The 24,138-nt window shown below is 43.8% G+C and overlaps 1 protein-coding gene across 1 annotated transcript in view; it reads right to left on the reverse strand.

Moving 5' to 3' along the window:
* Window positions 1-24,138, reverse strand: part of gli3 (GLI family zinc finger 3) — a gene marked incomplete at its 3' end in the record, with an annotated part of 105,896 nt that overhangs the window by 11,027 nt on the left and 70,731 nt on the right. The window contains exons 5-10 of the mRNA XM_083901314.1: window positions 15,706-15,911; window positions 12,095-12,256; window positions 7,450-7,651; window positions 4,367-4,586; window positions 3,185-3,298; window positions 2,246-2,386 (exon numbers count right to left, since the gene is read on the reverse strand). Coding sequence (XP_083757440.1) covers window positions 2,246-2,386; window positions 3,185-3,298; window positions 4,367-4,586; window positions 7,450-7,651; window positions 12,095-12,256; window positions 15,706-15,911 — 1,045 coding nt within the window. The remainder of the gene's footprint in view (window positions 1-2,245; window positions 2,387-3,184; window positions 3,299-4,366; window positions 4,587-7,449; window positions 7,652-12,094; window positions 12,257-15,705; window positions 15,912-24,138) is intronic.

The raw sequence follows: 24,138 nt of genomic DNA on the forward strand, positions 1-24,138 counted from the left end.
TGGAGAAATGACAGGACTCTTGGTGCGTTTTTTCTAAAAAAAAACAGACTTTTCAAGTACACTGGTGCAGTGCGTGCATCTCAACCTTCAACTGATTCAGCATCACGTGCAATGGCGCATGGCCTTGCATAATCCACCTAGTGTAGCTGTTGCTTATCGGCACAATATCAGCCGACAATGACCCCCCGATATGACTGACTTAAAACCTCCTTGACTTTCCACCTATAATTTTTTCATTTGTTTATTTTTCACAATGAAGAAATTCTACATCCACCTCTGCTGCTCCATGAGTATGCAAAATATTGTGTTAATTTCTCAGCAAAAAAATCCGCTATCAGCCCAAGCGCTCCCCGCAATCTCGGATGTCGGCAAAAAGTCCAATATCGTGCCTCGCTAATTGCTTTAATACAAGGGCATTTGAACGTTCCTGCTACAGCTACAATCGTAGCTCAACTTAACAGCGCGTGGAAAAGGATGTCTTTGTTCAGATGGGCCACCTGGTGTGACTACAGTACAGTACAGACGAGAGAGGATGAGCGCGAGCTTTTCCACTATTAAGAAACCAGCCTCCCCTCCTCTCCCACTACCACCACCACCACCACCACCACCTTAACCCATCTGGCCCCGTGAAACAGGGGCAAGAAGTTGTCAAGATCCTCAACCTTTGAGCCGAGCCCTTCAAACACGGGAGGCAGCCCATTCCGAGCTGAGGATATCAATTATAGATAGGGGTTACCACCGCAGCTGAGGATTGCAATGTCAAGACGGCAAGTCGACAGCTTGTGGAGAGCTGAGGATCTTTCTATCAGATGTGTGCCGGTGTGTGTTTCATGTGCGTGTGTGTGTGTGTGTGCACTCCAGCATCCCTTGTTCACAGCATCATATTGGTGTTTTTTTTTCACCATTTCTCTAACTTCAGGCTGCTCTCTCTCTCAGCCGGGCTGACGGGTTCGTGGTCCACAGGCCCGCCAGCGAGCAGCAGGGCTAATAGCACGAGTGTAAGTAGCCATAGTGGGGGCAACACGGCCATAATGTCATTAATATTTAGCTTAACAGTGACCCCTCGGGCACTGTATGATGAGAGCCATCCATCTCCCGGGCTGTGTGAGAGTTCTGATAAGAGACAGGAGGAGGAGGAGGGTCGGACCAGCGTAGCCCACAAAGCTCACATCCTGACTCTGGGAGGCTTAAACCACCAAAATCAGTTAGCACAGTTCAGCTGTGAGATGTGCTCTCCAGCTTTTGAGCCCATTACCACCGTCCCCGGATCCAATCAGGAATCCGGAGCCAGTATCAGTCAATGCCTGCTGCTCTGACTCTACTGTTGGCTGCTGCTGCTGCTGCTGCTGCTGCTGCTGCACAGACACACAGGCAGGGGTTGTGGCCTGACAGGAGGCATTGTCCAGAATAAGTGCAGCTGCTGTTGATGTTGCTGGGATGTTGCAACTGTGAAAACTCTCAGAGCCACAGAAATGAAAACACATTGTTCGTTTTTTTTTTTTTTGGTGTCTGGGCTGCAGTTCGGCAGTCGTTGAAGGCTCTTAACATTACACAGCGCTGTCTCATTACTCAACGGTGGATCCTTTTAAGTACAACACATCCCAGACTTCAATGCATGCCAGAGATCAGGTGTTTTGTTTTCAAAATAAAATGTCCTAATAAGTAGATTTTGTTACATATACACTTATTATTCCGCTTATTCAGTCTTATTTTGGGACTTCATTCGTATTATATTTTTTATTTATTTACTCTGCCTCTGGTCTCCTCATTTGCAAACAAGTGAGATAGCATTTCCTCTTTTCTATCATTCTTAATATAATTTTTTGGTGTATGAAAAGACAATCAAACATTCTGATGGTGAAATTCAGGAAAAGAGGCCTGAGCCACAGTTTACCTTTATAAATGTATTTCTTATGTACTTATAAACTAATATTATCTGCTTCTACACAAGTGTATTTTAAATCATGACCTGTCTTAATACATTTTGTTTACTTAATCGCAATTTTATGTTTGTTAAGGTTTTATCTTTTCTTGTTTGAAACACTTTTAAAACTGATTTCATCCCAATCTGAACTTTTCCAGCTGTGCTCTCTCTGCTCTGTTTCAAAAAACTTGTTTTGATTGCTTTCGGCAGAACACTTTGGACGAGCCTCGCTGCATGAAATGTGCTGTCCAAATAAAATTGCCTTGCAATGCCAATTTGGTGTGTGTGTGTGTGTGTGTGTGTATTATGTGCGTTTCTCACCTGTACGAGCTGCTCCTGTGTGTCAAACTCGCGGCAACAGTTCTCCCAGTGGCAGTTTGTCTCATAAACCACCTCCGGCTCCTGTTTGCTCTCGTCCTTGTCTCCTTCCTCCTTCACCAGCGTCATGCCATCGGGATGGTCCTGAAACAGGGAAAGACATTCAAACCCTAATGTAAATAAACTCCCCGAGGCTGTAAACGCTTCCAAATGTCACTTCAATTCTGCCGTAAAAGTAATTTATTCACCGCCTTGATGTTTTTACAGTATAGAGGCACCTGCCAAAAATGATTTGGTTACAGGTCTCGGGCTGCAGTGACCCAGTGAATCTGGCCTTGTTTGGCTGTCTGGGAGAAAAGTGTGCGGAGCGGGAAATGTAGCACTGAAAGCCGTGCTCTGTATTTTGAGGTTTGTTATACGACGAGACCGGGGCAAACATGTGAGGAGTCTAACACCCCCCCCCCCCCGCCCCCCTCTTCCTGCTGTAGGTTGCTCTATTAGCTCAGACATATTTCACTGTCACAGTTGGAAGGTTGAGGCAGCGTAAGGAGTTGGTGTGGGGCTCATCGAGGAAAGGCTGCGGCTTCCACCACACGCACCTCATGCTGTATCTGCTGTTTTTTTTTTCACCCCTCCAGATGGAAACACTTCCCAGCCATTTAAGATAACAATTTAAAAAAACTATTTCCTTCTAGTGTCCCAAAGATCAATTTCTGGTCAGAGTAGTCTGTACTAAATAACATTTTTGAGTCAATTATGAAGAGTGTCCTCCCAAAAACTTAGCCATACTGTCCTTAGGTGGCAAGTCCCTCTTCATCCGCCCCTACCACAAGTCAGGCTGGTGATTTTCTGGGATTACTGGCCAGTTTTCAGAGTGATACTTTCTGATATTAACTCGTAAATATCAATAAATACACATTGGTGTTGTTCATAAATCCTCACCTGTACACTCACTACACCTGGGCTTGGCAGGTCTTCCTCTGGTTTCATTTTGGAGCGTTTGTGGTGCATCGGGTCTCCTGTGCTGCTCACAGCAGACTCGCTCGTCGGTTTGGTCTGTTGGAAAGAAAAAATTGGCAACACACGAGTTGGATTTCATCATTTTGAGCCTCCAATAGCAGGCTGTTGTTGACAATACAGACAATTAAGTCTTTTTTTAATTTCACAATATTTCTTATTTAAGAGTTCTATTAAAAAGGCTTCTAACCTGATATCATTACCTTAATCAGCCTGTGGTTGAACCATAATGATTCTGTATCCTCAGACCCAGGCAACAACAGCTTTGCACTAATGAAAAACTATGCAATTCCCTGTATCACATTAGCTTCCCTAATCATTGCAATTAAAACAAACTCGTGGAACAATTCCCTGAACCAAACTCCGAACCGATGGATGACCTGATTTTGGCCCTGCTTTAAATTTGCCCTTTGGGGGAATTCTTGTTATGAACCAAGCGCACCTTATAATAGTAGTATTAGCACATACATTTTAAAGTTATTAGAAGGAAAACAAGTTTACTTTTGTTCCTGGAAATTCTTGCAATGCATAACATGATGTAACACACTGGCCTTGCTATTTTCGGTGGAAGATATGAGATTCAACTGTGGCCCCTAAGCAATATTCTTGTTTTGTCAGAAGGAGGAAAAGGCAATTTTGGTGCTCCCAATTTGAGTGAGGCCTCATTTGTGATGATACAAAACTGAAGAAATGGAAACAGCAGGGAGGAGTGGTAATATACGCGGAATATTTACTTAAAACGTGGGCCCGCACATACAGTAAGGGTTGAGGAAGGAGAGAAAAAGCCCCTTTGGATCCATCCATCCATGTCAATATTCCCTCTCTATATCCTTGTTCTCTCTCTAGTGATTAATGGAGTCAGCAGTGGGATTCTATGCTAACAAGCCCCTTGTTGTTTGCTGCAGGCACATTCTGGGTCGTGCTCAGCGGTGGAAAAACAAGAGACAACACAAGTAGGGAGGAAAACTCCCAGGAGATGAGCACACGGAGGGGGGGGTCCTGCCTGTATCACGTTGGCTCGCTACATTTCGAGATGCGGTTGGCATTCGACGCCGCTATCTATTACCCGCGATGATGAATCGCACGGGCGCCTGCCGACGCGCTCACCTGTGAGGAGTCGTTGGAGACGACGGAGCGCTCGCTGGCACTCAGTCCAGAGGGGGGGATGCCAGGGACGGGCCGCTGGGTGGCAAAGGCTGGCGTCGGGTGGATGAGGGGCGGGCTGTGGCCAAACGCAGAGCCCACGAGGCCCGGTTGACGGCCCATCAGCTGCTGGTGCATGTGCAAAGCCACGGGGGTTGGAGGATAGGCGAAGCTCAACGCCGGGCTGGAGAGAGCAGAAAGAGGGCAACAAAAACAGTTAAATATTAGTTGACTTTCCGGCACCTGTTCCGGCACCTGTTCAAGGCCAACACAACCATTCCAACGCATCAATCTGAACAGTATTTGAACCAAGACTCAAATCAGGAGGCATGAGTGCTCCAAAACAGTGATATTGGAGAAAAAACTCTAAAAGGTTTTGTCAATTTCATTACATCGCAAGAACAAAACAGTCTTTGTACCTGTGATAATATCAAAGGATAAGTCTATCAAGCAAATTCGAGCAAGTTTTTCATTGCAGCCGCAGATTAGCAGCGTGGATGGAAGTGACTGAGACCGATTGTCCCATGTGTAGAATCGTCATCCTTTGCATTCTTTGAAATTGTGGATCCTCTCAGCATTTCCAGTGGTATGCAAAAAAAAAAAAAAAAAAAAGATGCAGGCACAGCCAGACTGTGGTGACCTTCACGTCGGGGGAATAAGAGTAATACAAGAAGCCACTTGGCAAAACATCTCCAAGAAAAGATTTGAGAAGAAAATTCCAGCCAGACCAGAAAAGTCCCCCATAACAGTTAGGATGTTAAATAGGATGTTTCAGCTAATGTATACCCTCCAGCCATTTTCAGGACATTAAAGATTTCATAGGGTCTGTAAACACACTGCAGCCAGAGTATCCCAATAAATGTCATATTGTGGAATTCTTAACAGGCATCATCGACAATATCGTTACATCCCTCATAAAACTCAAAGTACAACTTCCCTAAAACATCAGTTGTGGATGCAATGAGGCAAAAAATGAAAAAAAAAAAAAAAAGGCAGTGAATAAATGGATTGTTCTGCATAGCTCCTCGTCCCTGAGGACAATCAGACAGGAGACAGTGTGGTAATGTTGGAACCACGTTGGCTGCCGGCAAAATCCCCGCCACTGAATGTTCAGCTTGTAAACACAGAGTGAATTATCTTGCGGTTCTGTGTAAGGCAGTATGTCATACTTCCACCAGGCAAATGATGCAGATGATAAACAACCCGCGGAGTGTGTATCGCAAAAGCCTTGTAAATAAGGCAGAATGATGTCCCTAATCCAGTGACGGACTTCTTCCCCTCAGTTTATTTACCCTTTCGGTCCGATCCGAGTGTGTTTACCCGGAAAGATCCCAGCAGAAGCCGCTGAATCTCCTCCGGGGGTTTGTGTAACCACAGGTGAACCACCAGATAAACACAGGTCTGTGTGGCTCCGCAGCAGCGGCCTCCATTCATCCTGACCGCTGACGCTTTCCGCTCGCACTGCGACCCATATGTCTGCTGATCTTATTATGAGCCGAGTGGAAATCAATGGGCCGCGACACATTTGGGGGCCCACGCGCTTGTCATATCACTCATCACTCTGTTGGCTCAGGTTATTTGGGTCCTGTCAGCGAGACAGTGGCCTGAGCAAGGCGGCGTGATTGATCAGGTTCTTCTTACAGATCGCTGATCAATGGCTCTGGGTGGGGGCAATGGATCTTTTCCTCTTCTCCTCTCTCGTCTTCGTCCCTTTCCACTCTCCTTTTTACTCGCCTCTGGTTCCAGGGGTGTGATGTATGTGACGCTCCCACGCGAGGAGAGCGTGATGACTGACACGAGCCGCCCGGGGAGGCAGAGGCTGACTGGCTGGCTGGGAGATCATCACCCACATGAGGGTTTGACAGGGACGACACGCACGCACACACACACACACACACATGAACTTATTCGCATACTTCGTTTACCCATTTCTTTGATGCATATGCCCCAGAATTCATTGTACCTACTAGTGGTGAGGAATGCGACGTTTCTAAGGTCCATCGCGATGAGGACATGGACGTTTTTTTTTACAGAAACAAAACAAAATTGATTAAAACAGTTGTTAGACTTGATTCATCGAGAAAATTATGAAAATAATCATTAGTTGCAGCCCTAGTAACATTATAGATGGATTCTGTTTTTACCTGGTGATGCATCATGGAGTCTAAGCCAAATTAAGACAAACATTGTACACAAATCAAATCTTGAGACCAGTGCAAAGACTTTATTAAGATTATTAAGGTAAATGAGTCTGCATGTTTGCATGAAAAATACCAATCAATGATTCATAACACAACTCCCCCTGGATAGATCCTGTATTGGCTATATTATTATTGGCACATGTGAGTCCCTGTGTGACCACCTTGATGAAACCACGGTCAATCAAAACTCCTGAGAGACGTCCTGACAAACTAAAGGGGATAATCCATAAAAGTGGGACACTTAGAAGCAGGAGAGTTTGAAATATATACCCATCTTTTAAAAGTACAAACTAGAACCTCACATGTGGCACAAGCCAAAATAGCCCTTTTGACACCACTATGACATCATCAGGGTAATTATTTCAAAATTGTGAGCCACAGAAAATATGCAAACGTCTTTCTCCGTGGTCTTAGTGGTCATTTCTGTTTCTGTGATGAAGTAAACAAGTGTGATTCCTTTCAAAGCAATAAACAATGGAATTTTTTTATATGTAAAAATGTTGTGTAATTCCAAGTATTGTTTTTCCCTGTTCTTTATTACTCTTATTTGGTTGCCAACTCCATAGTTGAAGTGCTGAGTCAGCTTTTCCCCAACCGCTGTTTTCTTGTTTACTCAATTTTTTTGGTCATTTACTCATTTACCACAGTTCACATCAAATGCAGACAAAGGCTCCATTCATTTTCAGTGGGAAATATGGCAGAGAAAAGTTGAATGTTTTAAATAAATGATTAAATAACGGGAGGGAAATGAGCCAGACATGTTCATGTACCCCGACTAAAAGGGCCAGAATGTCTTTTGAGGTTTCTTATAATATACACTTGGTAATGTGAATGATTTCGCTCTACCTGATGGTTCCAGCGGAGAGGTGACCGTAGGAGCCGCTGGTGGAGGAGCTGGAACGCGAGTTGTTGAGCATGGTGACGAGAGAGTTGGGCGAGTTGCGAATCATGTTCTGCAGGTCAAAGCTGTGCTCGGAGAGCGGCGAGATAGGCAGCGGGCGCTTCCTGCTGGGCCGCGACGGCAGCCTCGGGCTCGGGAAACGAGAGTCTACAGGACAAGGAGAGGAAGAGGAGATTTTTTTTTGAGTGACAGAAAAGGGACGACTATAAAGCAGCAAATGAAGCGTTATCTGCTCCTTTGTGGCAACAGGCATCAGCTAAATTCCTACAGATGAGCTACAGTTTCTACATGATTTTTTTTTGTTGTCAGACTTCACAACTTTAACCTAATCTAACCCTAACAGATGACACTTTTGTCAATCATCAGACAAAGGGCTCGTCTGAGTGAGTGCTCAGCTGTCACTTGATGCACTGCTTGCATTTCAACTGAGAGAAAACATGCCTTTTATTTTGGAGAAATGCTCTGACTGTGTATGGTAATATTTAATCAAGTCCAATTTGACTCGTTATTCAAATGCAATCAATGTTGACTGGAAATAACGGAGAAAAAAAAGGGGGTTTTGAAAAGGTAAAAGGCGGAAACGGTACACAACCATTCTCTGTGCACATACAATGAGCCACGGGTGGAGATTAACACATGACTTTTGTTGTCTTTTCACATGGAGATGTCACAAAACAAGACGGGGGAAAAACAGAAGGAGATGGAAGGAGGGAGGGAGGGGGAGGGGGGCAGAAAAAGCACTGAGGGGATGTCGCGCTTTGTGCGTGAACTGACACAAGGACTTTGTGACTCAAGACTTGGAAATAAAACATTTTGAGTTATTTCATAAAGGCAGACAAAACCAGCTTACGCAGTCCCCTCCCGCCCCCCCCGCACCCACCCCCTTTAACCCCCCTCCATATTTACGTCCCCCACAATCCATCCATCTCCCAAACGTAAACGCTCCATCTCCCGTTTGACACATCCAACGATTACAGAGCGCTCCATTCACATGGTAATCAGAGTGTGTGGATGTGAATGTGAGTGCGTGAAAGGCAGCGGCGGTGTTCTGGCATAAGAAGGCCCGAGATGTACGACTGCAGCGCGGAGCTGTACAGAGAGGAACAACCTCCTTTACATCGCCATTGTATGGAAAATCTGTCTCTTTAATGTCTTCGGAAGGTGGGTTATTCACATACATATACGAATTCCTGAGCGCACGCAAACACAATTTAGTCATCGGAATGTCCGATTTTTCACGGCGTACATCAGCGTGTGCTCGCAAAAAAACGAATTACTGTGCTGTCCCGACTACAACCAGACTTTTAAAAGACATGTTGACATCTTAAGACTGACCGTACTAAATTTGGGACTTACATAACCCAGATTTGATATTGGGAATCTAAACGGCGCAAACTGGCCTTGTCACTCTGACTGTGATCCACTGTTGCCGAACAGGAAATCATAAGACACCGGCTACACCGGAAGATTTCAGACCGATGCATTTATTTGGACTGACAAGGAGAGATTTATGCTCGTATTTGGAGTCGGACACACTTTATTCCACCAACTGATTCCCAGCTGGTGCTTATATACTGCCACAAAAAACAGTCAAATTGAATTCCAAAGTCAATCTCGCCAAGTTGTAGCTGGATCTAAGTGTACAAACTAGTTCATTCAGCGCAGATCATATTAAAAAAAAAAAAAAAAAACATATCAGAAAACTTTCTATGTTTTTAAATGTTTTAAAAACTCAAATCCACATGAGAGACAGACTCCACTTGTGGGGAATTAGAGGAGGCAGTGTGTTGCTGTGGCGCAGGACCAGCAGCTTCCCACCACTGCAAAGCCTCATGGGAGTGGTATTTATTAATGCACAGCCCAAATGATAAATCGGCCAACCGGGGAGACAGAGAGAGGAGTGTCCTGGATCGTAGCAGGACTGTCCCTCTAATTTCCTCTTGATTTATGGATGCAATGGCTGGTTAGGCGCCGCGTCATTAATTCTCCCCGGTCGGGGAGGGTTCAGACAGGCCAGAATGACGGTGTCGGCCGATACAAGCTGGGTCCAAAACTGTGGGTTGAACCCTCGCCGACACACCTGGGGGCCACCTGAGAAGTAGGCTATCACGAGGGGAGGGCTGTGGTGAAGCGATAAAACTGCACAGGACTTTTTCTTTGTTGTGGAACACGAGGATTGTTCAGGAAATAAATAATAAGGACTATTTAAGATAATACAACTGTAGGTATACTTATATTACAGTTATTTATACACTACAATGTAGTTGAACGTATATATATATATATTCCCAGAAAATGCCAATTTATCAATAACAACAGTATAATATCAGTAATTATTAATATCATGCTACATAGGGAGAAATCACACTATACATTTATTATCTAGGTATATTAATATCTTTGTATCATTAACAATGACAATAATTCTGGTTATTACTATACAGTAGAAAGCTGTATAATTAAAATGCCTATTATAATAATATTACATTTTAATGCAAAAAAAATGTCACTTTACTGTATGGAGACTTAAAGTTAATATGCATTATCTTTGAGCATATTAACATCATTAATATTATCATATCATTAACAGCTGTAATAATTGTATAATATATATACTGTACAACACTGTGGCAGTGATTAAAATGCTTTAAGAAATGATTAAAGGTTTTTTTTTTTATTACGTATCGATAGATAAATAACAACAAATAACATAATAATGACAAAAAGATAAAAACAACCTACGGCAGACTTTAGTGTCGTGGTCTGTGGGAGCTAAGGCACTAATTATTCGGTGAGAAACACAGACAATAGTCCATTAAAGCACAAATAGGCACAGTTTCATTAGCACAGCTCTCAGTGAAGGTAATTACACTGATGTGAAACAGACTAAAATAGCCGCAGTGACATTGTAGCCCAGATTATCAGTGAAAGCCTCATGATAGACTCTGCTTTTGTGTGTGAGAGTGTGTTTTTTTTTTTCTTTTTCCAACACAGCTTTAAAGTGTTAATTCTTCCAACGTCGGAAAAAACACACATCGGCGAAACGTGATGACTTATTACCAACGATGATCACAGGCGATTTTTTTTAAAGTGAGAAGCAGGGCCGCGTCTCCACTTAAATTTGGCCCTAATTGTTTTTGTTTCAGTCTATTAATCTTTAAAAAAAGTGACACAGAAGAAAGGATTTCTCCAGTGATGAATGGCGGGACATTCCAATTCCCACTTAATAGCAATTAATTTTCTGATACCCGCACAAGTTTGGCTTAGTTTTAATTAGTTTGTTCTCGGGGAGGAGAGGGAACTTCACCCCAGATTTCCATGGAAGCGGCGTCTGTCTGACTAAATACGTTCTCATCAAAGGGAGCGGGGGGCGACGCTGTCCGACCTTTCGAAGATTTAGTCTGCTTTTAATTTCCTATTTACACTTTAAAATAACTCATTAGCATAAGTCCTCTCTGCACACGGTCCTGAGACCGAGACAGTGGCTCATTTGAATAATGTTGAGGTAAAAAGATGCAGGTCCTTCCTATCGTTGCCGTTGTGTCTATTTATATATAGATGAAGATACTGTGTAGGTGTGCATTTTAAGGGTTGAATTCCCCCCGGGGGCCACCCATGCTGTAATGTGCAGGGAAGCACTCGTAATATACGTAAAAGTCTGGTCCCAATAGGGATGAATGTGGTAGGTGTCTTCACACCTGCACGGCCACATTTGGATTAAAAGTAAAGGGTTTTTTGAAAATTTCAACGTGCAGTTGGGGCCTTCTGCGACCAGATTAGATGTAATTAATCCAATAAATTAATCCAATAAAGGATTTAAAAACTGATTGAATCAGAATAGGTGAGCACATACTAGAAATTTAACTTTCAGTTTATAAGACATAAAAAACCCTAAGAAAAATGAACAAATAATAAAAAAAAATTGAATCTCTTTTTTTTAATGAAGAATTCCTACTGTGGTGTATCAACAATTACTCACACAATAACTGACGCATACGACAAAGACTCTAAACTAATGTGTAGATGTTTATATCTACATATATATATATATATATATATATCTTTTATATAAAAACATTTCATACTTAATAATCAGGTAATTATGTCACATCTTTGGTCATTTTGGTCACGTTGCCAAAGCTCGACTGTTCCTCTCAGTTTTATATCCACGAGAAACCCCGGGAGAGAAATGGAACAAAACTTAACAAATAAATGAATAAATAAATAAATAGTGCATAAATGATAAATAAGAAAGGAAGCAACAACGATTAAATAGCTGCGGTGGATGATTCTGCTGTGGCGTGAAATAACTTTATTTATAAATTGTCACTAATCTGTGAACGGGGGTGGATTTCATAAGCTCATGAAAGTGTGATTTTGGACAATGTTCCCATGGTTATTAAATCCATTACAGAGGAAAAAAGTCCTTTATAACGTCGATCACTCTTAATATTCATGTCATATGATATGATATTATTTTATTTAAGAGACTAAACTAACTGAATCTGCCAAAAACACTGCAATAAAAAGGTTTAAATTCTGTAATTATCGCAAGGTAGTAGTGTCACGGTTGCACGTGTGCTGACTTACTTTCCATGGCCTGCAGATACTCCATGTGCAGGGCGCTGGCGCTGCTGACACCGGCCGTGGACGCCACGGTCGGGAGAAGGTCGGCCGCGTAAGGGCTACGGTGGCCTGTGAGAAGGGCCATCTGGTGGTAGTACTCTGCTGTCGTCAGACCCGTGTGAGGGGCTGCGGTGAGAGAAAGGGAGAGAGAGACGGAGGGGGAACATCCAGGTCAGAGAAGAAAGTTGAAACAAGGTCACCAGAAGAGAGAGGGATGAGGGTGAGAAATGGCATGAAAAAACGCTCGAGGAGATTGCGGATTGGAGCGGACGCACTCGAGGAAATGGGGAGGGAGGGAGGGAGTTTGAGGAAAAAATATTAGGTGGTGAGTAAAAGTTGACAGGGAGAGACACCTGCACTGCCTTACAAACCTGCGTTCATTTACTTTAGATGATAATCAGCTCAGCAGAACAGTAATGAGCACATTAGCAACACCATCAAGGTAGAGAAAACAGCTGCACGGGGAGCTTCACCTGCGGTGGAGAGCCTCGCCGGGGGGATTACGGATGCTTGCTCACAGATTACAGTGAGTGTGCATTAGTGTTTTGATTGATGCACGAGTACAGCACAACAGATCGCCTTACAATATGATTCTTAAACAGCCTTTCCTCCTCCTCCTCCTCCTCCTCCTCTTCTTCTTCTTCTCACTTCCTTGATAATTTCAAGTACACATGCACGTGTGTGTGTGGGGTAAAAAAAAGTATGCGGCCCGACACATCTCTTGCCAGAGTCGGTGTTTGTGTGTTTTGTACCACGTCAAGGCTGCAGCCTGCAGATATGCAACCTGCTCTTTCGACTCAGAACTCCAAAGGGAAACAAAAGGCCTAAATCTGCCCAGATATATCTGCATACATAATGATGCAGCGAACCATTTCTCTCTCTCTTTTCTCAAAAAGCCTCTCTATTCCAAGTCATTCCCTCAGTTAAAGAGTGCTGTAAGTCCTTGAACCGTAGCCTAAAAATAAACAACTGGCGGTGGGCTTCCTTATGCAAATATACTATGAAAGAGAGGGAGAAGACTAACACTGCGGTTTTGGATGTGGATATGGAATCGGTTCAGACCCACAGAGAGCAGCACTTCTCATCTTTTCCCCCCCAGTCGAAGAAATAAAGAGAAAAATAAAGAAACACTGTATGAGGGGATTTCCTCCTAAGGCTGGGCCTGTGTGCCTGCAATATGCATCCATGATTGGTTTGAATGAATGTCAGAAAGAAATGCTAAATTAATTCGATCTGGGTATTATGTCTTTATTGGAAGGAGGGAGCTTCTTAATTGTCTCCTCTGTTCCGCCTTTGCTTTGCTTTTGCATTCACCCATAATGTGGCCCCTTTCAGTATCCACGCACAGAAAAAAAAAGGGGCTTTGCGGAATTTCTAAATCAGAAACGCTGGCATCCGAGAGCGATCCTGGGGGCAAAATAAAAAAAAAAATGGGGGGGGGGGGGTGAGTGCAGCGAGTGTGGCACTCGACGGGGAGGAAGGCAGAGACGTGCCTCAGGACTTGGTGAGCCACCAGGTGCTCCTCCAGCACAATAGGATGAGGGGAAGGTCTGCGTCTGAACCCCCCCATCTCACATGCAAAAAGAGAAATATTGTGAGGGAGGAGCACAAAAAAAGTGAAAGCAAATGTGTGGCAGCGAGAGGGTGGCACTAAATCCCACCCACTTTAAAACCTCCATTAGATTGTGTTAATTAATTCATCATTATTCAAATGTACTTTTTTTTTTCTGGTGGGGAAGGGGGAGGAACAGAAAAAAAAAAAAAAATCTTTGCATACTGAAGGAGGAGGCTCCCTGCAAGCGGGCGTGATATACTAACAACACAAAAGCTGATGGGTTAATTAATCACCGCATTGATTAAAGGAGTAATTAGGTGCCTCATTCACGATTCACGGCATTATGAAGTAAAATGGGATCATGTGGTAGGTTGGAGAAACTATTTTGATTTAAGGCAAGCTGGTGCACATTATATTGCGGTAATGGAAAATTGGAGGGTTGGGAGTTTTTTTAGCTGGAGCTTGTACACTCGTGTCGGCAGGGCGAGAGAAAGGCTCCAAAAAAAAAAAAAAAAGTAATGTCTTCAGTCAGACGAGGAGATACCAAGTGGTCTGGTGTTTATTTAAAAAAAAGACTTCAGAGTGAACATTTGGCAAATAAGTTTTCATCAGTCTGTTTTTAATGGCAAGATCATTTGGAATAGTTTTATTCACACAGTTAATTTTATTTATTTATTTTCATTTTGTTTATACGTATTGCTCCTAATCATTCTTATGGATATATTTCTGTTCTATTCTATTCTAACTGATCTTATAGTGGAGAGCCAAGAAGCTGCACACACTCCCTATTAATAGAACTTAATAAAAAATAATAGAAGAGAATGAAAATAATTACTAAAATATAATAATAATAAAATAAAAATTTCCTTTAAAAAAACGGGAATTTTCTAAAACTATATATCAGCCTGTAGTTGCTGGTTTTAGTGTTTATTTATGACGCCCTGAAGTAAAAGCGTCATATTTGTTTGTTTAATAATAATGTTTTAATCTGCATTTTTTATGATGATGTGTTTGATTTTATGTTTGTGTTTTACCTTCAGCTAAAAGGTTGTTTATTCTATTCTATTCTATTAAATCTTTATTATTTATTTTCATTTCTCTAAGTCAGCATGTGAGCAAACAGTCAGTTTTGCTTTACATCAAATCAAATCCATACATTCATTTTGTTTGTATGGTGCCAAATCATGTGGAAACAGAAAGTGAAATCCATTTAGACTGGTGCCGGGTCAATTAAAAATCTTTATAATAAGTCTAAAGGAAAAAGTCTGCACACCTTAATGCTTTATAAATCACCACTAATTAATTTCCTGTCAAAGTTTACGGCTGCTGATAAAATATGACCGTGGCGTTTCCCCCCCCCCCTTCTACATTTCTAATACTGATTGATTTTAAATCTGTATTTCACATATGATTTAACAGGTTCCAGTGTCCACTTTAATTGATTTCCCAGCCCAAATCTGTCCTCAGATCTCAGGAAGCAAACGCTCCCTGTAGGACACCTTAACCAAACCCCCCACCGCCACCCTCCACTCTCCAGCCCTGAACTTGAATCTGACCCCTCCCTCCGTGTGTGCGATGTAACTGTACGTGACCCTGCCGCTCACTGATGCATCCTCCAGAGGTTTCTGACATGACTCACAGATCAAAGGGATTACCCCACCATGCCCCCCGCCCTCCATCCTGCACACACACCCAGCCACACGGACCACGGCGCACTCATAATACTCCCATGCACCTCACTCAGATAACATCTCACCAAACCCCTGGGTCTTAATAGAGATGGATCTAGTTGCCTCTCACCTGACCCGCTCTGACCTCAAAGAGGAATTAAACTCATATAGAGAATCAAGATTCCACCTAATAGCAATCGAACCCTCACTGATCGATTCCAACAATTATTTTTAAGGGTCCGCGTGAGGCTTCATCACCTGTTTCTGCTCCGCTGATTGAGCGTACATCTGTGCCTCGTGTGTGTGTGTGTGTGTGTGTGTAGTGTGCAATGGTGTGTGTTTCACTTTACCATCTGCGGGGCTGAGGCCTCGTGTGGCAGACAGAACGGAGATGGAGGGACTGCTGTGGAGCGAGCGGATGTAGTCCATGTATGGATTAATGTAGGGGTGCGGAGGGTGAAAGGGCGACTCCGCCCCCATGGAGGGGTTCCGCTGGGGCGAGATCCGGATGAGGGAGATGTCGGAGAACGCTGGACTGCCCGCCAGTGTCGGAGGCCTGCGGAGACAAAAAAAACCAAAAAACAATATGCATATTTTAGAAGTTCTCTTAATAAACTTTGGAGTCGTGGATTAATCATGTCGCACGGAACGCCTCAGGAAGAGTCAATTAATCATTTTCGAATCAATTTGAAACAGGCCTCAGTTTAATTCTTCTGTTTGTGATTGTGCTATATGCCAATTTAAAATTCAACACATGAATGTTTAAAACAGTTCATACGTTCTCATCCTTGCATTATAGTATGGTGTTTAATTTTTTTTCCGCGGTGTCACAGTTAGATAATTCACTCAAAGTTTTTAAAAGAAACTGCATGTTTTCTGTGTGTAATCGCATGGAAAGGAAAACTATGAAAGAAGCTTTAAAGTTGAACCCAGTGTGAACATGTCATAAAACAACAACAACAAAAAAATGGTTAAGCCGTGATGTCAATCCTCTGAGAGACCATAACTGTTTTAAAGTCTGACTGACTAATTCACCACATGTGGAACATCTTTTGATTCAACTCGGCTCTCGTGTCGCACATTTCGGTGCAAAACTGTGAAGTCTGTGTCCGCAGACTTAACAGAGACATCATGCACATTTCATTAGGCCTCTGAAAATCCACTTTTATGGAGTTGTGGACCCCGGGAGAGCAGCGCGGGACAGACAAAAATGGTCTGTGACACTATCTCTGTCCCTCCATCTGCGACACAGAGAGGAGAGCGCTGCATTCCAACTGCTCCCTACGCAGACATTTCCTCAGATCAAAGGCAGCTTTCACCACCGCGTCTTAATCAGAGGGAAACTTTAGACTGAGCTCACCGCTGACCAGCGCCAGACAAGCAACGCTACACCACTTTACTCTGAGCTGAAACCAAAGCACAGGACGGACGCGATGTTGCACAAACACAGTCAGTAAAATATTCTTTCTCTTGATCGAAAACTTTTTTTTTTTTTCTGTGAACTGTCTCTATTGTGCGAGATGTGAAATAAAGTTCAGAACGGTCAGGAAAACTTCTTCCGAGGCAAAGTCTGGGATGAAATAATTTGCCTCCTTTCTTATAATTGGCTCGGAGGGCGAGGAAACTTCATAATGATGGCCTTCACCACAAAGACCGTCCCCCGAGGATGTGGAGAAATCCACATATCAGCCAGACATTAAGAGGCTAAGAGATTAGACTGAATTAGCCCCTCCACTTCTCTGTGGCTCCCCAGTGGACTAGTCTACTGTGACAAAAGACCCCAGGAGAAGGAGAGGGAAAAGTGGGGGTTTGAGAGGGACAGAAAAGGGGTGAGGAAATGAAAGGAGGAAAAAAAAATAAAGGAAGAAAGAGTGAGAGACCTGGCCTCAGAGTTTGTCTCGCGGTGACCTTGAACAAGGCTATGGGAGCGGAACAGCCCAATTACAACCTCCACCCCGTCCCCTGATCCCCTACTGGCCCATTCGTGCCTCACAGTTTCACAGGCCTCATAATGAAAGAGCTCAGGCCAGAGTCGATAATGAGCCCTGAGGAGCTCCAACAACTCACACACACACATTTTTTTAAGGACAGACACACACACGTGTGCGTCCACAAAACACAAACGTTTGTCTGTCTGTAATTAACCCAAAGGGGGTTAAGGGATGATATTAAAACCTTTCACTGTGTCCAAGTTTATGACAACATGTCTCACTGATGCTAAAGGTGAAGGTGGAGGTGAGAGTAAAAGCCTCGCTGTTAAAGTGTGCAAAGGTGGTAGATTTAGGGACCGTGCTGAGGGATACTGACAAAAATCAATGGTTTGGACATATCAGGAAATAAAAAAAAATCAGATGAAAAAGTTTACTCTATAAAAACCTCACTGGACACGGCCTGTAAAATTTTAGTGTAACGCATTTTTATCACTTCAGGGTCCATGGCGTCTTAGCGAAGCGGCTACGAGATGCATTCAAGGAAGGCTGTAATATTTATGCCACCCTGTGGTCATGGATAGACTACTAATGAGGTATCCATTAGGTCAGGTGGAGAAGTATGAACATACACATAATACTTGTGCAATCTGAAATAAAACATTGCTCAGTTTTGTAACTTTTTCACAACAATTTCCAACTTTTTTTTTTGTTGGGTTGAAATTGAGGTCGATTCATCTGCTTGTGGCTTTTTCGTGCATCAAACTACTGTTTATTCCTTTCAGCCTTCAAGACCTCTATTTGGAGTATTCTGCTTTTGAAATGGCTGATTATAGCGAGGCGGTAAACGCATCAGTGCAACTGTGTTATGCGGCAGCTTTGTAGTTTGACTGTATCGGACAGATATCGGTAGAAACTCCGGGTGATGATATCAGTGTCATGTGTCGTACTGAAATGTTTAGTCATCCGTGACCGCATCTGTCAGCGCAAAACAGCGGTCATGGTATTTTTCTTTCGCCTCCATGTGTTCCGTGTGTTTCTGCACGTCTGCTTTTACAAACAAACGTCTGAGAAGAGGTTTACTTCCTCCACACCTTACGGGCCAAGCTGAGGGCATGTGTGAACTTCAAAACAGGTGTGTGTGTGTGTGTGTGTGTGTGTGTGTGTGTGTGTGTGTGTGTGTGTATGTGTTTGTTTATGATAAGCTCACCGTCATGTGCTCACCAATGCCACCATTGCATGCCTCATTTACACACTTACTTTGATGTCAACATGGCTGACCGTGCACGTACACACTCACGCACACACAAATCTGGTTTGTCATGACAGAAGACAAAGAAAAACAGAAACATGATGCAACTTCACATTTTACACACACGTCAACATTTCCAGTTGTAAAGAAAACTGAAAATTCTCTAGAAGAATCCTAGAGTAAAGGTAAAAAAAAACCCAAAAACATCATGACTTCCTTTCCTCGACTGGTTCTCCACATGCCTGTTTGAGGAGAGCCAGACACCCACTCTGGCTGCCATGACACTGATTAACCCTGTCATGTGTTGGCTGCGTCTGCCTTCACTGACCCTGGCTAAATGCCTCTGCTTTGCCTTGTTTTCCCAATTAACTTAGCGAATAAGAACAAAGCGCTACTGGCAGACTGAGAGAAAACAAAGGAGAAGGGGAGCACACATGTTGACTGCGTGGTGGCACGAGGAAGAACGAGACACTCGAAGATGGGGGGGGACAGAAAAGTGGAGGAGAAGCATGTGAAGATATCGGGGGCGATGAACTGGGAGGCACAGAGAGTCGTTAGAGTAGAGAAGGTGGAGAGAGGAGAAGGTCTCGGGAGGGCGGGGGGGGGTGCAGAGCCAGGTGTGAGGGGATTTGAGGAGGACAGCGGCGAGATGGATGGATTTTTCGTGGAGCAGGTTGCGTCTCCGCACATGGGAGCGAGAAAAAAAGCGAAGAGAGGGTTCCCCGATCCTCCACGTCCAAGCCGCTCTGCAGGGTCGTGATCGTCTTAGCATCTGCCAGCGTGCATTAATCAACATGACGAAAGGAAGTAATCTGACAATGCTCGGTGTGTGCGTGCAGGAATGTGTGTGTGTCCATGTTTAAGGAGGTGTGTGAGAGAGAAGTAGCGTCTTAGTTACACCTGATTTGAGATTTACATCAAAGCTGTACCGCGGGGGTTTGCAAGGCTTCTTCCCCCCAGAGATAAAAAAAACTTTCCTCTCACTCTGCTACTTCTTTTTTTTCTCTCTCTGTGTGTGTGTGTGTGAGCTTATAATTCCTGTTCACCCTCTCGAAAAAAAAGGCGTCCTCCAAACAGGGCATGAGGAAAAAAAATCCGAGCTCCTGACATATGGAAGCCATTTCCTTTCACGTGGCCTCACTTAAACCAGTCAGCGCCTCTTTAAGACATTGCATGTTTACACGGGGGCGGTCTGTGGATTTTAAACTGTCGTCTTGTTTCAACGGATGAATATAGACTTGCCAAGTGTAAGTACAGTATGCCCCCTGAAGGTTTTTGAGGTTTTAACGGAGAGATGTGTGTTCATGTAAACAGTCCTTGAAACTTTGTTTGGAACAAGGTTATATCAACACTAATACATTTTTTTTAGGGCGAACGCTACAGTAGAAACACACAGTTGTGGCGAACGCTGACGACTTCATTCAACACACAAGGTATCATTGTGGTGCAGCAGCTTAGACCGGGTGGTATTGACCCAGCGGTTCTGCTAAAACAGGAACTGCGCTTTGCAAAAAAAATACTTTTAGCTCAAGTATTTAATGGAACATTTCTTGATGTGTGTACTCCCTACACAGAAGGGTACAGGAAATTGGTGGAACTAAATTCAATAATCCTGCAACTGTGAACGCTGCATGGACTATCATATGTTTCATTTGTAGTGGCTGAACTGGCTCAAATGTAAGCTGAAAGAGGGGGGAAAAAACATGAAAGCGTACAGTCTAAAAAAACTAGAAATTAGATTAGACCCAATCATTTTATTTGGACAGTCCATGTAACATCTAGCTTCAAGTGAAGCAATGCCAAAAAAATACTGAGGCTTTTGAGCGGCGAGTGTAATCAACAATCAAGAGAACAGATGGGAACGCTTCCCATGTGACAGCTCTCGAAAAGGGTAGCCAAAGAAACGTGAAATGCGGATAATGTGGCGCCAATCAACCTCTCAATCTGTGTGACATGGAGGTCAGCAATTATTTTGACTACTGTAACGTTGATGATCCACTGATGGAAGTATGGATGAATCAGAGACGCAGAAAACAATTGACGACTCCTAAATGCTGCCTAAATGTTTCCAAAGATACTGTTATGATCTTGAACGGTCTGAGGGGACGCATTGCTTGAAAAACAGTCGATTGTTGAGTTTCATCCCCAGGTCACTGAGCCACTCCTATCAGATAAGTGCAAACAGACGTACACTTGACAGAACATTTGACCAACTTTGAAAAGTTCCACTTGTTTTTCTTGTTTCTTGAATGTGCATCATAGAAACGTGTTGCCAATGCTTGAATAGCAACCAATAGGAGCAGTCTCTTTGTCGCTCTCTCTGAACCACGCTGTGATTGGTCAAAGTCTGACATTCTGGGCCAGATTTCCTTAAAGGTTGGAAACTGAGCAGAAGTCACTCTAGTGCTCCCCCACAATATGTTAGCTTTAAACTTCTTTCCAACTTTTAAAGCGGACCTAGACCGGAAGTTCCAATTAACGCTGTTTTTTTAGTGCGTATCTGCGTCCTTACCTTGTTTACGAAGCCCTGAAGGTTCTAAACAAACAGTTCAGCCACTGCTGAGAACGCTGTGTTGTATTGTAATCTCGGGCTCAGCGAGATCTCTGAAAAAACCCGGTTCTCCGGAAAACAGCAGATCCTCCTGCTCCGGGCACTAGTCCGGGCACATCCGGTTGCGTACATTGAACCGCAGAAGAAGAATAACGTCCGTTGTGGAGGTGTTTCACGAGCGTCAGTGTCTTCTGACTCTGGGTCTGACTCCGGGTCAAAGTCATAAAAGAGACTGCGGCGGGGAGTCGTGACGAAACTATTTTTAAACATTGTTAAAACAATGTTTTGATAATGAGTAGCAGTGCATCCACTGTTCCAGAGGAGGGAGCTGCGCTTCTGAGAGCGGGTGTGCTGAATATGTCACTTCCGGGTACTGGCCAATCACAAGACTCTGTCTTCTGGGTGTGAGAGTTGAGTCTCAAATCTCGCGGCTGGGAAACACCGCCAGAAAAGAGGATTTATATCGGCTCGTTTACAGCAACTAGGAGGTTTTTGACCATTTACTTTGACCAAGTTAATGTATGTAAGTAGACCTCCATAACTAACATTTATGTGCAACAGGACCACTATGTGAGCTTTAAGTTAAGTTAACTCAACTTTTACATTGATATGTCGAGCATGCTTGTACGTTTGGCGCTGTTTGGTGGTTCAAGTTCCAGGAAGATGATGACACTGATTACACCAATTAGTCGATCGGCAGCCCTTAAAAATGGTGCTCACTTATAGAAAAACCACACATACATAAAACTTGTAGCCACGAGGAGGTGAGTGACTTGGGAGCTATAGTTCTGGATGGCACAGAACAGATCAGTGAGGTGTCAGGTGCTCTCCTGACCGAGGATGACAGCATCACACGCCCGTTTCCCCCCGCCAGCCATCTCACCTCAACATCACGCCCTCATAGTAAAAAACCCGCACTCCCCCCTCCCAACGCCCTTACCCACTGAACCACAGCACAAGGCTGCCACTGCTCTGAAAGCCTAAACCAGAGAGGAGGAAGAGAGAGGCTTCAGACAGCAGAAACAGAGGCACTTTAAAGCTCCAAACCCTTTCACCGAGATCAAAGGGCCACAGGAACAGAGCCAGCTGAGACCCAGGGAAAGAGGGAAGAGATCCGAGACAAGGGGGACGCGAGAGAAAGACGGAGACACACAAACAAGCAGATATAGTCTGAGTTCTTAATGATTCAACAGCGGAGTCTTCATTAAGTTGTGCCTCTGAAGAACATAACAAAGTCCTCCAACGACCTTCCACACGAGTAAAGATAATTACAGAGCAGCTTAAACTCAACACAGATTTATATTCAGATCCTTCATGTGTGGAGCGTGTTTTAAAAGTTTAAGGCGATGTGACGCACGCAGCGAATACAGATATGTACGTGTGATTGTCACGTAATAAATCTTTCAGTAACATGACTGACGTACGTCTGCCTAAAGGGGCGACATTTAAATTCTGTGTTTTGTCTTTTCAGCGGGGCTGATGATCTCAGTTGTGACAGATACATTTGTCTATTTCTGCTGTCAAACACGCTCGCGTTTGACGGTCTTTTAGAGCTTTCGAGCATTTTCCGTACGGTTGTCATCCAAATATGGATTTTTCTTCGAGCGGTAGAAATCCAAATGTTCCATTTGAGCAGTTTTTGAAACAGTCATCTATGCTTGCTCATAATGACTTTGACAGTTGTGGTCGACATAAGGCAGCCGGGTTAAAGGTCCAGTGTGTAAGAATTAGTGACATCTAATGGTCAGTCTGCAGAATGCAACACACGGAAAAGACTGCCTATCCCATGTGCGTCAGGGAACCATGGTGGCCCACGCATGCTATTATCGTCTAATTTTTTAAATCTCCTCCTTCTAATTCCACAATTAATGCATCAGATTTGTGGGTTTTGTGGGTGGAGCTTTTCTTCTTCATTTGCGTCGTAAGCTTCTGCTTCAAAAGATGAAACACCAACTCTGGCTGGCGTCTAAGTTCAAACTGCTGGAGAAACACGGCAGCACAAGCTGATGGCCTCTGTAAAGCAAGGTACAAGAGCTTATTCTACACATCGTCATTTCAACGTGCGTTGATCTATCGCAGAGTGCAAAAGACCGAAGGGAAAGTTTCTGTGCTGTATTTAAGTTGTACTCTCCCCCGTCGTCAAAAAGACCAAAGTTATCGGGAGTCGAAATCTTGCTCAAGGTCATCTGAACAGAGCGGATTTTGCAGCGACGACGTAATCCGTCAAACTCTCGCTGCAGTCCCAATATTTGAAATTAAGTTTTTTGTTAAGTCTGAAAAACCCAATTAGTGCATTTCTGTGATAAATGATGTCCGACTGTGACTCTCACGAAAAAATCCAGTTTGAACGAATATGACGTGACATTTCAGATATCTCAGCATCAGCTTAATATTAGTCATGTGAGGGTGAACTCCTGAATGTCCTCTCTGCCGCCTCACATGGGTGGAGCCAAACGGCCGAACCAACATGTGAGTCGGCAGATTTGTTAGTTACTTTGCTATGTCCTCATGTCACTTTTCAGATGCTCAGTCGGACAGTTTTTCTTCCACGTTTACGACAAAACAACACAGTCTGATGCACTTCTAGGCTGAGTATTTTGGATCTTTAATGGGATTTTAAAGTTGAAGTTTGAACTCCCTCCCAAGTTCAAATGGATAAAAAAAAACATGACATGTCCATGAGCCTCCTTTCTGTTTGTAATCTGGATTTCCTACTTTCTCCAATCTTAGCTTTTCTTCTCTGCAGGGCAGAGCAGAGCCTTGGCCTGGCAGGGCAGGGCAGGGCAGGGTGAGGTTGCCAGGCGTTCAGGGTAACTATGTTGCCCTGGAGCCTCGAGGGCTCTGTGTGACCCCCTGACATCAAAGGGCTGGGTGGGTTCAAGGGGGTGGAGAAGACTTTCTATTCATGGTCCCATCAAGCAGGATTCCCTCTCTGCGGGATACTCCTGGAGGCGTGCCAGACATTCCCATGCACCGCACAGCCAGTTCTCTCTCACACACACACACACACACACCAGCACTCTCCTTCAGTTCTCCACCTCCTTCCTCTTGT

The sequence above is a fragment of the Microchirus variegatus genome (assembly GCF_963457635.1).
Source record: "Microchirus variegatus genome assembly, chromosome: 15".
NCBI classification, from domain to species: Eukaryota; Metazoa; Chordata; class Actinopteri; order Pleuronectiformes; family Soleidae; genus Microchirus; species Microchirus variegatus.